The 15,643-nt window shown below is 40.0% G+C and overlaps 1 protein-coding gene across 3 annotated transcripts in view; it reads left to right on the top strand.

Moving 5' to 3' along the window:
- GPM6A (glycoprotein M6A) overlaps positions 1 to 15,643 on the top strand; it is a 251,978-nt gene that overhangs the window by 205,500 nt on the left and 30,835 nt on the right. For all 3 annotated transcript variants that reach the window (XM_029226405.1, XM_029226407.1, XM_029226406.1), the window contains exon 2: positions 10,557 to 10,749. In XM_029226405.1, coding sequence (XP_029082238.1) covers positions 10,557 to 10,749 — 193 coding nt within the window. The remainder of the gene's footprint in view (positions 1 to 10,556; positions 10,750 to 15,643) is intronic.

Genomic DNA, 15,643 nt, shown 5'->3' with positions numbered 1-15,643 from the left:
GGCCGCTGAGCCTGCGCGTCCGGAGCCTGTGCTCCGCAACGGGAGAGGAGGCCACGACAGTGAGAGGCCCGCATACCGCAAAAAAAAAAAAAAAGTTTAGATGATGATGTCATTAATCAGAGGGTTAGTGTTACAAATTCTGTTTGCTATAAACTTTACAGGATAAAAAATTCTTCACAAGCACAATTTTGAACTCTTACCTTATTGCTCATCTTTCTAGTATGCTACACTTCCCACCAAGGGCATTTTCCTACTATTCGCTGAATAACTCTGAACTCCAAGGCCACTGCCACTCTTTCTGGTTTGTTGATGAATATGGTGATTCTGGCTGTGCTGACTGAACACGCACGACATCACAACAGTACTAAATATTCAGGTAGAATATTCTTGGAAAACTTGGTGAAAAGGTGCAAGAAATTTCTGATTTTATTTCCCACCAGTGTGTAGGCTTATTTGTTCCTCACCACTAGCAGGTAGAGGTCATAGTTTTTGTCACTCCTGTGGACTCAGGATATAGAACCAGTAGGTGCTTAAAAGCATTCACTGTGGGCTTCCCTGGTGGCGCAGTGGTTGAGAGTCCGCCTGCCGATGCAGGGGACACGGGTTCGTGCCCCGGTCCGGGAAGATCCCACATGTCGCGGAGTGGCTGGGCCCGTGAGCCATGGCCGCTGAGCCTGTGGGTCCAGAGCCTGTGCTCCGCAACGGGAGAGGCCACAACAGTGAGAGGCCCGCATACTGCAAAAAAAAAAAAAAAAAAAAAGCATTCACTGTATATTGATATAGTGACTCGGTGCCCGTGTTGCTAGCAAGACATGGAACGATGGAATGAGCATGTGAGATAAACCTGGTACAGTGAAGTCTTGACTTAATGGTGGCTATACTATTTCCTCGCACGGGCCATGTTTCCTTGTATAATAGGACAAGAGGAAGTGAGGTTGTCTTCATGCCACTAAGATTTCCACAGACACTTAAGGATCCTAAGGCCAAATGGCATTGTTACAAGTCTTCAGAAACCGTCCTCTGAAAAGTCATCTGCTTTCCCTTTAGTGGATAACTTCCCATTTCCCTCGTCCGATGATGGCTTTGTCTAAGACACTTGTTTCCATGACCCCACTTGCTGTGACGGGAAGAGCCACACATCCAGTCCCAGGCCTCTCTTCTTCTTGGTATCGCGTGGCTGTAGGGGAAGCAGTGGCGTGTGTGTGTGTGTGTGTGTGTGTGTGTGTGTGTAAGGACCGGGAAACCAGCCCATGAAGAAAAGTCCTGTCCATCTAGAGATGCGCAATCTTCAATTCTAGAGTTGATGTACTGTTTCATAGTATTTGATGATTGGCTGGGTAGTCTTCATTTTCTCTGGTTTTCTTGTTGGACGTCATTCTCTTTGAAGATCGAAATTGGACTTCATCTGATCTTCTCAGTTGCTCGTCGTTTCTGTCCAATTTCCATCTCCATCTTTTTGTTCTTCGACATAGATTTCCTTTTCTTTGTCTTTTAGCCCATCCATTAAATCTTAAACTTCTGCCATCATATTCTTACTTAATAACAGCTTTTAATTTTTTGCAGTTACCTATTTTTAGCATCCACTCTTACTTCAAGAATACAGTGTGTTTAAGTATGTCCTAGGGGAATATAGGAATGTGTGTGTGTGTGTGCGTGTGTGTGTGCACGCACACGCACGTTGCGTGCATGCTGCCTGCTTTGCCTCTCGTATCTCTGAGCTCCCTTTGCGTTTATTTATTTTTGTTTCCTTCTTTCAAGTTGGAGGTGTTCCTCAAATACCTAGTGATCTTTTGTTGTCCTTTTGTTATAAAGAGTGAACTCGCAGCAGTATGGTCGACTAAAAAACATAGAAAACTTTGCTTTTGTAAAGCAGTTTAAATTGTGGAATTAATATGTGTGTGTATTTAAAATATACATATTTAACATGTAGATATAACTAAAATATATTTACTTATGTAAGTATACATTGGTACACTTGCAAGAGAGTAAGCAGAGTCCTCAGAAGCCAAAAATAAAGTTAAAGAGGAGTTCAAAGGGATAAGCAAGGTAGCTTTGCGCTAACGGCAGGCTCTGTGGTCACCTTGATGTTCTGGTCTTCTTGGCTTTACATGTGATGTCCTGGAAGCAGGGATTAGGGAACAGCCGAGTTCCTAGACAGGGAATCAACTTGAGATATACAGTACAACATCCAGGACTCGAAAAGTCTTTTGCAGGACCCTAAACCATGAAAAAAAATGAGATGAAACAAAAAATAAACAGAATAGCAATAATGACAAAATTTCTGTGTAGGACAGAAAAAAGTGACCTGTCCTTTACCTTGGGTGGGTTGAGGGGGGCAAATGTTGCCTCAGAATCTGAGACAGCTCACAGGCCAGGTTTCCTGTGAGTTTGTGACCTTAATTTCTGCTACCTTTAGAGACTGATAAACTCAAGTCTAAGTTTTGACCTAAAGGAAATCATCATAAATTCCAAAAGACTGCTGCCCCGTAAGCCATTTTCTCTACATAACAACCGTGCATTTAAGATACAGACACAAAACACGCCAAAAAAATAGAAAAAAAGCCTCATGTATTTGGAAACTGAAAAAAAAAAAAATTCAAAGAAAACAAATATATAAATAAATTATGTTTCAGAAACAAATCACAATAGGCTTTAGAAAATTCTTATAACTGGACAACAATGAAAAGTTTGCAAATTAGAACTTGTGGAACTCACTCAAGCAAACTTAGAAGGGAACCTTATCTCTTTAAATGTTTGTATTAGAAAAGAAGAAAGACTAAAGATTAATAGCTCAGCATCCATCTCAAGACATGATGAAATGCAGAGCAAAATACACCCATAGAAAGTGAAAACAAAAGCGGTAATTTAAGAACAGAAATTAAAGGACTTCCCTGGTGCCGCAGTGGTTAAGAATCCGCCTGCCAATGCAGGGGACGCGGGTTCGAGCCCTGGTCCGGGAAGATCCCACCTGCCGCGGAGCAACTAAGCCCGTGTGCCACAGCTACTGAGCCTGTGCTCTAGAGCCCATGAGCCACAACTACTGAGCCCACGTGCCACAATTGCTGAAGCCCACACGCCTAGACCCCATGCTCCACAACAAGAAAAGCCACCGCAGTGAGAAGCCCGTGCACCGCAACGAAGAGCAGCCCCCGTTCACCACAACTAGAGAAAGCCCACACGCAGCAATGAAGACCCAATGCAGCCAATAAATAAGTAAAAGAGTAACTTAAAAAAAAAAAAAGAACAGAAATTAAGGAAGCATAAGGTAATCGTGCAAAATGAGTTATTTGAAAAGAATAATAACATTGAAAACCCATTATTACAATAGCCATTAAGGCTATTGCCTAAGCATTTATGGACCCCCGTCCTGTGCAAACATGGTAGAATTGCACTTTTTGTTCTGTGTGATTGAGGGGAGGCATGTTACTTTCTAGGCATTGGATTGCGAGTAGAAATAGCACTATCGTTGCAGCCCCGGATATTTGTCAGAGTGAGACTTTCCTGATGTTTTTAATTCTGATGTGACGACTGGCAATGCTCAAAGTAACATCCCCTTCATCAGCCTGAGTTTCTGAATGGTCAGAGAACCCCACTGCTAACCTTGGATGGAAATATTATCATCTGATTAAAATATAAAATGTGATGTTTTAAGTCACTGATTTTTTGGGGTAGCAAACATAGAACAAAACCCATGCAATTCTGACCGATGCACTTTAAGAATAGGGAAAGAAAAGAGAGAAAGAGGAGGAAAGAGAGGTGGGGTCAGAGAGGATGGAAGGAAGGAAAGAAGGGAGGGAATTGAAATCATCAGGGAAAACAAAAGGAAATATACGCAGGTGATGAATAAGTTAAAAATACTATAAAAGTTACATAAAACTTCATCATAAGTTTTAAATCTTATAATAAGTTTACAAATGCCTACACCACTGAACTTATTAGCAAACAGACTTAAGAAATAGAAAATTTGATTAGTTCTGTAACTAATTAGATCAGTAAACTTCTTCCCGTGAAGTACACAAGGATGTGTACTTCATGGCCTGGATGGTTTTACCGGCTGGTGCCACCAAATGTTTCTTAGGCAGCTAAACCTGATGGGAACAACCCCAGGGTATAGAAAAAGGAGCTCACCTTACCAGGCTTAGCATAAACTTGATTTCAAAGCAAGAAAGCAAAAATTAGATGCCAGTCACATTCATTAACATCCCTGTCCTAACCCACTGCATTTTGCATCTCATCATCTCATCTCATGTTCTTTTGTTTCAGCTTTAATCCATTTTACCGCCCCTGACTTCTTAGATTTTCCTCAAGTAAGCCACACACACACACCTGCCTCAGGACATTCACATGCACTTTTCCTCTGTTGGAAACCCTCTGCTCCCAGAGAGTCACCTGCCTGCCTCCTTTACCTCCTTCCCACCTTTTAAAAAACGTCATCTCAGGGCTTCCCTGGTGGCGCAGTGGTTGAGAGCCTGCCTGCCGATGCAGGGGATGCGGATTCGTGCCCCGGTCCGGGAAGATCCCACATGCCCCAGAGCAGCTGGGCCCGTGAGCCACGGCCGCTGAGCCTGCGCGTGCGGAGCCTGTGCTCCGCAACGGGAGGGGCCACAACAGTGAAAGGCCCCCGTACCGCAAAAAAAAAAAAAAAAAAAGTCATCTCAGTTATTCCTTCCCTGAATTATTCCGATATTCCTTAACCCCTCTTTCATGTTTTGCTTTTCTTTGCACTTTTCACAGTCTCACATATATTACTTCTGCATCTTGTTTATTGTCTTGTTTCCCACCTCTAGAACGAGAGCAGCAGTTGTTTTTTTTTTTATTAATTCCACAGTTCCAGCAATTAGTGAAGTTCCTGGCACCTGGTGAGGCCCTGATAACTATTTGTGGAATGAATCGATACATACAAAAGCATTGAGCAAAATGTTAGCATGACAAATTCAGCAATGTATTAAAAAATACGGTATGACTCAGTTGGAATTTTCTCAGGAATGCATTTAGTTGAAAATTGAAAAAAACACTGAAATGGCAGGTAAAAAGAAAAAACATAAAATTATTTCAACAGATGGGGAAAAGCCTGTTATGGAGTTCAAAATTGAAGAGGCCTTCTATAACCAAGAAACCAATAGCGAACATCACACATAATGGTAAAGGAACAGAGTGAAGTGAAGAGAAAGGTCAGTAAGAAGGTATAAATAATGAACAGCAAGAGACAGAGCTCAAAATTTTCACAGATGGGATGATTATCAACACAAACTTAAACTAATTCCCAGAATCAAAATAATTCAGAGGATCAAAAAAAGAATTTTGCAAAATTTCTAGATGCAAAATCAGTATAAAAATACCAATCAGGGGCTTCCCTGGTGGCGCAGCGGTTGAGAGTCCGCCTGCCGATGCAGGGGGACACGGGTTTGTGCCCCGGTCCGGGAAGATCCCACGTGCCGCAGAGCGGCTGGCCCCGTGAGCCATGGCCGCTGAGCCTGCGCGTCCGGAGCCTGTGCTCCGCAACGGGAGAGGCCACAACAGTGAGAGGCCCGCGTACCACACACACAAAAAAAAACAATCAGAACCCCAATAAATTGTGGAATCAGACAAACTGTTTCTAAAATGTATATGTTAATGCAATAGAGCCATCCATGAATAGCATGATACACATAAGAAGATGAGCAAGTTTGGGGAATTTTCTCCACCACAAACCAAGACAGATTCCAAGGCCTGGGGATAGACCAATGGACAATAGACCAATGGAACAGAATAGAGAGCCCACAAACAGACTCAGACCTCTGTGCATACTTGATAATGACAAAGGTGATATGGTAGGTTGGAAGAGAAAGAATCAACTCATTGGTAAACGATGTTGGAAAAAATTTATCAGTGAATACATTGTCAGTCTCTTGTCAGTCTCTCTTCCAGGATCTGCCATTGTGTTGGCCTCTCTTCTCAGTTCTCTGTCTCTCAGCCTCTCTTTCTTGTTATTTAAGGTCTTTTTCCTTTATTTATTTTGGTGCACTTTGTGGAGTGAACAAGGCTTGTGTTTATTTCACAACGGTTAAATGAAAGCAAATTAAGCACATATCTCATTTAAAAAAAATGTTGACTATCTCAAGAGCTTTTATTTTCTTTGAAATTTTCAGACACGTTGCAGAGTGTGTTGAAAAGAAAGTCTCGTAATTTCTTTTTTTTATGTGAAAGTAAAAGCATAGTGTTAATTCACTGTGAGAAAATACAGGAACTGGATTTGAGAAATGCTTCTTTGTGTATACAGGTAGGTCTATAGCATGTAAATTCTGGGTTCAGTATTTCAACCACCAGCTCTATTTGAGAATCAATCATCATATCTAATATTGAAAATGTTTCCTGTGCAGAGTAATTGTATTGTTTTTATTTTCTCAAGGAAGGTATTTTCTCCAGTGCCAGCATTCCACTTATTATACTTTCACTGATATTCATTTAATGGAGTGGTTTCTCATTTGAGGTGCAGTAAAAACATGGTGATGGGTGGCAGCAGAGTCCTCAGCCTTAAAAGATGATTGTTGAGAGCATATCCTGGACCCCGGAGCTCGGTTGCTATGGTAACTCTGCAGCTCTGCCAAGGCTGGTCCTCACTGTGGGCGGAAAGAAGCTCCCCTGCCAGCAGCTACGTGGGATTCTGGCAGCTGGAGGGAGTACTGTGAAATGGTGTGCTGCTTCCCCCGATGGGAGTTCTGAGAGCCTTCTTTAAAATCCAACAGCAACTCGGGACCGCGGAAGAGTGAGGGCAGTTAGGATCCAGCCCATTCTGGTGCGAAATGTGCCTGATGAGATGCTTGACGTTTCTTACTTTGAGTAAAAGTTTTGCAGAGGATCAGGACTGAAATGGAAAGATTCTAGCCTGACCCGGCAGTAATGGAACTTTAGGGGAATTTGTGCTTACCCGTAGGGGTAATATAATCCTGAGGGATTTAAGGGACAGCATTTAAATAGAAAGTAAAAGAAACATTTCTATTTAATTTTGAGATCTTGGGGCTTCCCTGGTGGTGCGGTGGTTAAGACTCCACCTGCCAATTCAGGGGACACGGGTTTCGAGCCCTGGTCCGGGAAGATCCCACATACCGCAGAGCAACTAAGCCCATGCGCCACAACTACTGAGCCTGCGCTCTAGAGCCCGCGAGCCACAACTACTGAAGCCCGCACGCCTAGAGCCCGTGCTCCGCAACAAGAGAAGCCACCGCAATGAGAAGCCCGCACACCGCAACAAAGAGCAGCCCCTGCTCGCCACAACTAGAGAAAGCCCGCGTGCAGCAACGAAGACCCAACGCAGCCAAAAATAAATAAAATAAATTTATTTTTAAAAAAAGAGGTCATTATAATTTGGAGATCTTAAACTCATTCAGAAATGCCTATTAACTCAGGCTTGTCAATTTTTGGGTTTTCTCAGTATTGAAATTTATCTCATGTTTTTCTAAATTTAAAAAGCGGTATTCAGTTAAAGCTATACTTAATGCTATAGAATACAACACGAATATATAGTGTCCCCTCCCACCGCACATATATAGTCTAAGTAACTAAGCTTGCTTGCATGGAGGCTAGTATTGGTCCAGCTAAACCACAGTAGAGGAAACATGGAATAAGCAGAAAGTGACTCTGAATTAGTAACAAAATTAGTCAGAAATCCTCGATAGCAGTTTGGTGACCATCAGTGCGCTTACCACTTCATTTGCTCCTGAGCCATTCTCGTTCTGATTTTATCTTTAGTCTGTTAAAAGCTTTAAGTGTAGGATCAGCAAAGGTAATTCCTATCTACGAATTTGGTGTTTGGACTCTTCCCCTGTATATTTGACTCCTACTCTTAAGGGTTTTGTTGGATACTTTCATCTGGTTTTGACACCTCAGTGTCTGCAGTAGAAAGTCCTCACTCTTAGATTCTTGAAAAATAGGGAGGAAATCACAAAGGACTGGGATTTGAGATCATGGGGCTGTTTGGGGCACTTGCCAAAGTTAGGAGTAACTCTTCTTTGGGTTGGTACCAATTTTAGTTTTTCTCTTTATTTTTAAATGATCAGTAAGATGAAAATTTTACAGCATGGAGAGACAGAGACTAGTCCAAAGATTTTTCTGCTACCCTGTTAATCTCCACTCGAAACTGTGTTCAGTGACATTCAGATACTACACACACTGTCTCACCCATCTGCCAGTGAGACTTCTTCCTATCACGTGAAGTGTCAAGCTGTTCTAACCTTTTCTACTTCCCCACATTGTGTGTGTGTGTTATGTGTGTCGGGGGCAGAAAGTTCAGGAAATGATTCTTCCTATGCAAGCAAGAGCTACGGAAGTGGGGAGGTGTTCAGACTTCTTTTTAACCTCTCCTGGGACAGACGAGATGATCCATGATTCTTTTAAGAAAGTTAGTTGAATGATCAATATTACAATAGCAGACTAGCCCATCTTCTGAATGTAAAGTTACTTCACTCAGGAACTTTGCAGTCACTGCATGTTTCAGATATTGCTATAAACGTATATGCATTACTGATAAAACACACTAGAGACTGTCATACAGAGTGAGGTAAGTCAGAAAGAGAAAAATAAATATCATATGTTAACGCTTATATGTGGAATCTAGAAAAATGGTACAGACGAACCGGTTGGCAAGGCAGAAATAGAGGCATAGATGTAGAGAACAAAAGTATGGACACCAAGGGGGGAAGTGGCGGGGGTGGTGGTGGGGGTGGTGGGATGAACTGGGAGATTGAGATTGACATGTAGACACTAATATGTATAAAATAGATAACTGATAAGAACCTGCCAAAAAAATAAACAATAGCCATATTTTTTTCAGGGAAACACAGATCTTTCCATGACTTAATTAAGTACAATACCTAACAATCCATTTTCCAATATCGTTTGTTATTTGTTTCCGAAGAAAGAAAAAGTCAGTCACACGGAGAGAGCTTGAGAAGTTTCAGCATTATAAAAGAAAGTTTGATCAAAAATTTGCAAAAGGAGAGAAGTAGGAGGAAATCTTTGGAATAGGATATGTGTGGGGAAGCAGTGGAGGACAGAGGTGGACAGAAGTAAAACAGATCACATAGGCGTTCCTCTTAGTTGTCAGCCTCTAATCTAAACGTTCCTTTCTCACCAGTGTCTGGCAAATAGTATCTCGTCAGTATTTCTTATTGCAAAACATATATACTCAAACATTTCTAGTTAATCCCTTAGAAGAAGATACCTAACAGCTGACTGACTAGAAAATTCTGATCCTTATTTTGAATATTAACAACCAAGGTTATCTGATGTTTCAGACTAGTTTAAAGCCATCTTTTGAAAATGAAGGACTAAAATGATGAAACTTCAAAAAGCAAAAGTAATTACTGTGGCCAATTTTTGGAAACCATATTACAACACAGTAATACTTAATATTAATAATAGTTAAAATTACATCCAGTGATGGTAGATGTAACATTTACTGAGTAGTGACTCTGTGTCATGCACTATTTTATTTTTTTATTAATTTTTATTGGAGTATAGTTGATTTACAATGTTGGGTTAGTTTTGGGTGTACAACAAAGTGAGTCGGTTATACATATACATATATCCAGTCTTTTTTAGATTCTATTCCCATATAGGTCACTACAGAGTATTGAATAGAGTTCCCCGTGCTATACAGCAGGTTCTTATTAGTTATCTATTTTATATATAGTAAAGTGTATATGTCAATCCCAATCTCCCAATTTATCCCTCCCACCACCCTTTCCCCCTTGGTAACCATAAGTTTGTTTTCCACATCTGTGACTCTATTTCTTTGTAAATAGGTTCATTTGTACCATTTTTTTCAGATTCCACAAATAAGCAATATCATATGATATTTGTCTTTCTCTGTCTGACTTCCTTCGCTCAGTATGACGATGTCTAGGTCCATCCATGTCACTGCAAATGACATTATTTTTTATGGCTGAGTAATATTCCATTGTATATATGTACCACATCTTCTTTATCCGGTCATGCACTGTTTTCTGTATTAACTCATTTAATGCTCACAAGAACATTCGAGGGAAAGCTGTCACCTTCTTACAAATGATGAATTCAAAAGAATAAACTTGCCCCAAAGCACACAGTGGTGGAGTCAAGATTCTAACCCTTTCCAGGTCTCTCTTTTCTACTCTGACAGTATCTTACTGAGTTGGGAAGGAAGGACTTCTCTGGCTTGGGGGTAGAAGAGGAAGCCCTCAGCAGAAGTAATCATTCTCCTGTCTGTGGAGCATGGGATTATCATTAAGAAACTTGATTTTTATACCTTCCAGGACACTCTAGGACTTGATTTACATGGTTGATCTGATGTCATCTGTAAATGCAAATATGTTTTCCATAATGCTTAAGTTTGGAAAAAAGTTCAATTAGATTAATAAAAATATGAATTTCTAACTTTTTCTCTGTTGGACTTTTGCAGGGTGTTTTGATTTACATGGTTGACCTGATGTCATCTATAAATGCAAATATGTTTTCCATAATGCTTAAGTTTGGAAAAAAGTTCAATAAGATTAATAAAAATATGAATTTCTAACTTTTTTCCTGTTGGACTTTTGCAGGGTGTTTTGAGTGCTGTATTAAATGCCTGGGAGGCATTCCTTATGCCTCTCTGATTGCCACCATCCTGCTGTACGCTGGAGTTGCCCTATTCTGCGGCTGTGGTCATGAAGCTCTTTCTGGAACTGTTAACATCCTGCAAACCTACTTTGAGATGGCCAGAACTGCGGGAGATACGCTGGACGTCTTTACCATGTAGGTCATTCTGGTATCGCTTGTTATTTTGAGAATGTATGTGCACATTGCTGTGTGTTGAATAAATAGCGATCTAGAGTTAAGTGAGGCAGTGTTATATAGAAGAAAAAGTACTCTTAGGGTATATACGTGAGTCAAAAGGACACTGACCCTTACCATGAAAACAGGAAGGTACACAGCAGATCAGAGGCCAACTTAATCTGGACTTAATTTGTGTTTTAATTTGCCTGTAAAGTTTTATCCAACATTCAGTTACCATTAAGCGGAATACTTGCATTTCTCTCGCTCTTCAGATTTGAGCAGAGGCTGTTCTAGCAGAATAGAAGAGAATATAGAACCAGAGCCAGGTATAAGTGTGCACTCTGCTGATGATTCTAGGAAAATCACCCAAACTCTGTGGCTACTCCCAACTTTAAAAAAATTTTAACTCAACCATGGGTGTGATATCATCATTTCCTGCCTCCTAGAAATGATGTGACTACCTGAGTGAACATTTTGAAAGGGTCTTATCGACTTCTGTAAAATGATAAACATAAGAAATATTGAGCGCCTTTTTACAACCACCAATTATGCTTAAAATGTACATTTTACCCATAAATGTAAACTCCTGGGATCACTAAACTATGGCGATGTTAATATTTTTTTAAAAAACATAACTCAAACATAGTCTGGAAGTAGAAAAGAGTTTAGTGTTCAAGTTTCAGTCCCATATTGCCTAAGTTTCCAGAGAGCAAAATTTTAAGATTGAATTACAGAGGAATTTTTTTTCCAAATAAATTCCCAATTCAGGTCATTTATTCAGTGATTTCTTGCCCACAAAAAGAAAATAAATTATTTACTCACTTTATTTTATAATCTCAGCTGATAGTAAACTTTCTATTGTATTGTGTGTTGCCCGTACAACTTCTTAAATCTATTTCATGCTTCTGGATACTATGTGATTATAACGTTTTTCACGTTGCTTTATTTTGTCATTCTCAATAAATTCAACACTTCTTAATTTACACGTACTTCTTTCTGGCAGAAGATGCTTCTAGAGTTACAAACCGGAACGGTCGTATGGCTGGTTAGGATGACGGTGCTTTTTTGCTCTTACCATTTCCATGAAAAGAGGTTACACTTCTTATTCACCCGGGGCAATTCCTTCTGACAGGGTAAACTATAAGCTAAGACCCTAATCTAAGACAACCCTTGGTCACCCTGGACACCATTCTAGATGGAAGATAGCTTTTCTCCAACTCCAGTATCAGAAGATACATCATATTTCTAAGTTGTTAAATAATCCATCACCTGCAGTCAGATCGTCTTGAGCACAGTGTCGCTCATAAACTCTACTTGTTCTTTTATTCATTAATGTTGCTGAGTTCCATGAAAATGAGAAGCGAAAAGAGATGCACGTTTCTATCAAGTAATAGAGCAAGAATTCCCTCCTTGGGGGCTGGAGGGCACATCCCCATGGACATAGACATAGCAAAATTTTTAGGAAAAAGAAAGTTGAAAAATTTTATATTTATCTAAAATATGTTGGCACTTAAAATTTGAGCGATATTGGTTGTAAAATAAGAAATATAGGGCTTCCCTGGTGGCGCAGTGGTCGAGAGTCCGCCTGCCGATGCAGGGGACGCGGGTTCGTGCCCCGGTCCGGGAAGATCTCACATGCCGCGGAGCGGCTGGGCCCGTGAGCCATGACCGCTGAGCCTGCGTGTCCGGAGCCTGTGCTCCACAACGGGAGAGGCCACAACAGTGAGAGGCCCGCGTACCGCAAAAAAAACAAACAAAATAAGAAATATAACAAACCAAGTGTATCTCACACACACACACACACACACACACACACACACACATACACAGTGATTAAGAGGAGGTGGACGTTAATTAGCCACTCAGATAAGAAGTTAAATTATTTAAACATAGTCCCTAACTTGGAAGCATCAGTTTATTTCATCAATGTCACTGATAAATGGAAATGAAGAATTAATAGCAAATTTGAAAAATCATGGAAAAAAAAAGAGATGAGGGAATGATATCACTTATATTTCCCAATGTAACTTTATTTTACAAATTAGTTCCAAAAATTTAGCGTTATTCATTAAATGAAAGTTTTTTAAACCCATAGTAGACAGTTCACCAGTTTCCATTGAATCAGGTTCTAGCATGAATTGATCCTTGAGAGTTTATGAGTGATAGTCATCATTTGGAATATAATTAAACTATCTGAAAATGCTTTGGATTATTGCAGGTTAGTTTGCAGAGAGCCTGTAGACAATGATTGCATGAATATACTTTAATGTGCTAATACTGACATTTTCTTTTCAGTTTTATCTCAGCCTACACTGGACAAAATACGTTTTCACTTTGCATTATTTTAAGCTACCACAGATGTCCTTAAAATCTACAGATTCTCTATATTTAGGCTACACCCAAATTGCTACCTTTAGTTATAGAAGTTTATAAGAAATCATAAGCCTAGTAACTGGCATGGGATGATTGTATAAATCGATCAGAAACCAATTGTCAGGATGCTTATTTAACATTTAGACAACCAGCCTTAATAGATCACAGACCTCGACTACCGCTCTGAAGGGTAGTGAATGTGGGAGTTCAGCAGAGAAATCAGAGATCATACACTTAATTTGGAACTTTTACCTTTGGTCTCTTATATTGGGAGTTAAATGTGAAATCAGTAATGCGTCTTTGGCATGGGAAGCATACCATTTTCATTGGAATGAAAGCAAGTGCTCAAATTATCTCTCTTTTCATATTTCAAATAACTAAAATTCCTTATCCAGACCCCGTGGAGCTACCAAATGAATTAAGACTCCCTGTCGGCAAACGGTTCGTGAAAACACAGAGGGAAGGTGTGTACAGATAACTACCGGGTCTGATTAGTACCAAGCGGTACCTTCCAGTCACGTAGCAGTTGAGAGGAAGGTAGCGTTTACTCTATGGGGGCTGCCTTACAGGGCTGTTAGCGGACTCCATACGGTGAGGGGCAAAGGGGAAGTAAAATCAGGACTTGGGACGCAGAAGTGAGTGAGAGACGCGATTGCAGGCAATACAGCTTCCTTGAAAATAAGCTAAGGTAAGTTTGGAGAAGAATGTGTAAGAGAATGATTCTGAAGAAAGGACTTGTTGGCCAACTTTAGTAATTTACAGGGTCTATGTCTTGTCTCCATAGTTCTCAGGCTTGATTCAACCAAATTAAGCGCTCCTACCTCATATACTTATAAAGGAAAAGAAACCTGTTCTCTGGGTGTGTGAACGAAGAGATAAAACGAATTGCCTAAGCCCCCGTCTTCCACCCAGGGTCCTCAGGACTCCCTTCTTTGTCTCAGCTTCTCTCTCTGTCTCTCCACTGCATCTCTCCTCGTAAATATATACACACACCTGTCTCCACGTGGTCAATATCCAAGTCTCCAGGGGGACATAGGAAGGGCAAACACACTGGAATATGCCTACTCCATTTCATTAATCATCTTTCCAGAATGTAAAACTTACTTCTCATAAATAAGTTTGCAAATAATCTCTGTTCTCATGTGATCTATATTTTATTTTATTATTATTATTTTTTTTTTTTTCGGTACGCAGGCCTCTCACTGTTGTGGCCTCTCCCGTTGCGGAGCACAGGCTCCGGACGCGCAGGCTCAGCGGCCATGGCTCACGGGCCCAGCCGCTCCGCGGCACGTGGGATCTTCCCGGACCCGGGCACAAACCCATGTCCCCCGCATCGGCAGGCGGACTCTCTACCACTGCGCCACCAGGGAAGCCCTGTATCACCATTTTAATGCCCAGTGTCATGTTTCCTAAAGTCTGTTTGTCCCTGGACACACCCTACTTACCATAACACTCTTACTGACTTACTCTTTGACTAGAGTAGGTGAGCACCTGTAGTGTCAGACTGGATTAGAATTCAAAGACCTAATTTCTGTTCTCTTTTCTAAAACCTAGGAATACGGCAACTCTAAAACAAATATTTACAAATAAGAACATGATGATTTCATTCTATGCATATTTGAAGGGCTATCAAGGAAAAGGAAGTTTGCTTTGTTCTTTGTGGTTCAAAGAGAGAGATTTGGGTGAAGGGATTTCAATTTATAGGGAAGGAGTTTTTGTCTCAGAATACAGAACATTTCTACAATGTTCTTGTTTTCAAATATTCAGATTTTTTTTCAGGTCAATCTTTTGTCTGGTTTGTTTTTAGTGAATCCATTTACTCAGCAAAAAATACAGGGTTATACTATGTGCCAGTCACTGTGCTAATCTTTAGGGATAAAAAGTAAAACAAGACAAATTATTTTTCCTCTCGTACTGACATAGGAAAGATATGTCAGCAAAGTGCCATCCACGTTAGACTCAGCAGATATGAATCAGGTAGTGGTAGTTAGTACTTGAGCTGATTTCTAGGATGCATCAGGTTAATGAAGTAGAGACAGTTGAGGAGCTACAGTAATTAATACTACATGGCATTGGCACAGACATACGTATAAGTACTTGTAAAGTACTTATATGTACTTATAAGTACATATAAAAGTATGTTCCTACTCTAGTTTTTACCAGAATTTTTTCAGGTGGATTTAAAGTTAAAATTTAAGAGTAAACTAATTTGTGAAAGCTAGAAGAAAATTCAGATTTAAGATTTTACTTATTATGGGGCAAGAAGTATATAAGCAATATAAGAAATCACAAGGGAAAAAATATATTGATTTGACATAATATAAATTATAAATATAATATAAATAATATATATAATATATAATATATAATAATATAAATTAAATTTTACTCATTAAAGTATTATAAAAAATTAAAAGGTGTGCAAAAACTGAGCAATATATTTACCACTTATATAACAAGATTTCCTAATTTTAATAAACAGAATAAATTCAACAAAAAG

The sequence above is a fragment of the Monodon monoceros genome, unplaced genomic scaffold, assembly GCF_005190385.1.
Source record: "Monodon monoceros isolate NGI ecotype Baffin Bay Population unplaced genomic scaffold, NGI_Narwhal_1 Super_Scaffold_17, whole genome shotgun sequence".
Classification (NCBI taxonomy): domain Eukaryota; kingdom Metazoa; phylum Chordata; class Mammalia; order Artiodactyla; family Monodontidae; genus Monodon; species Monodon monoceros.
The sequence above is the reverse complement of the archived record's forward strand: the minus strand, read 5'-3'. Positions and strand labels throughout refer to the sequence as shown.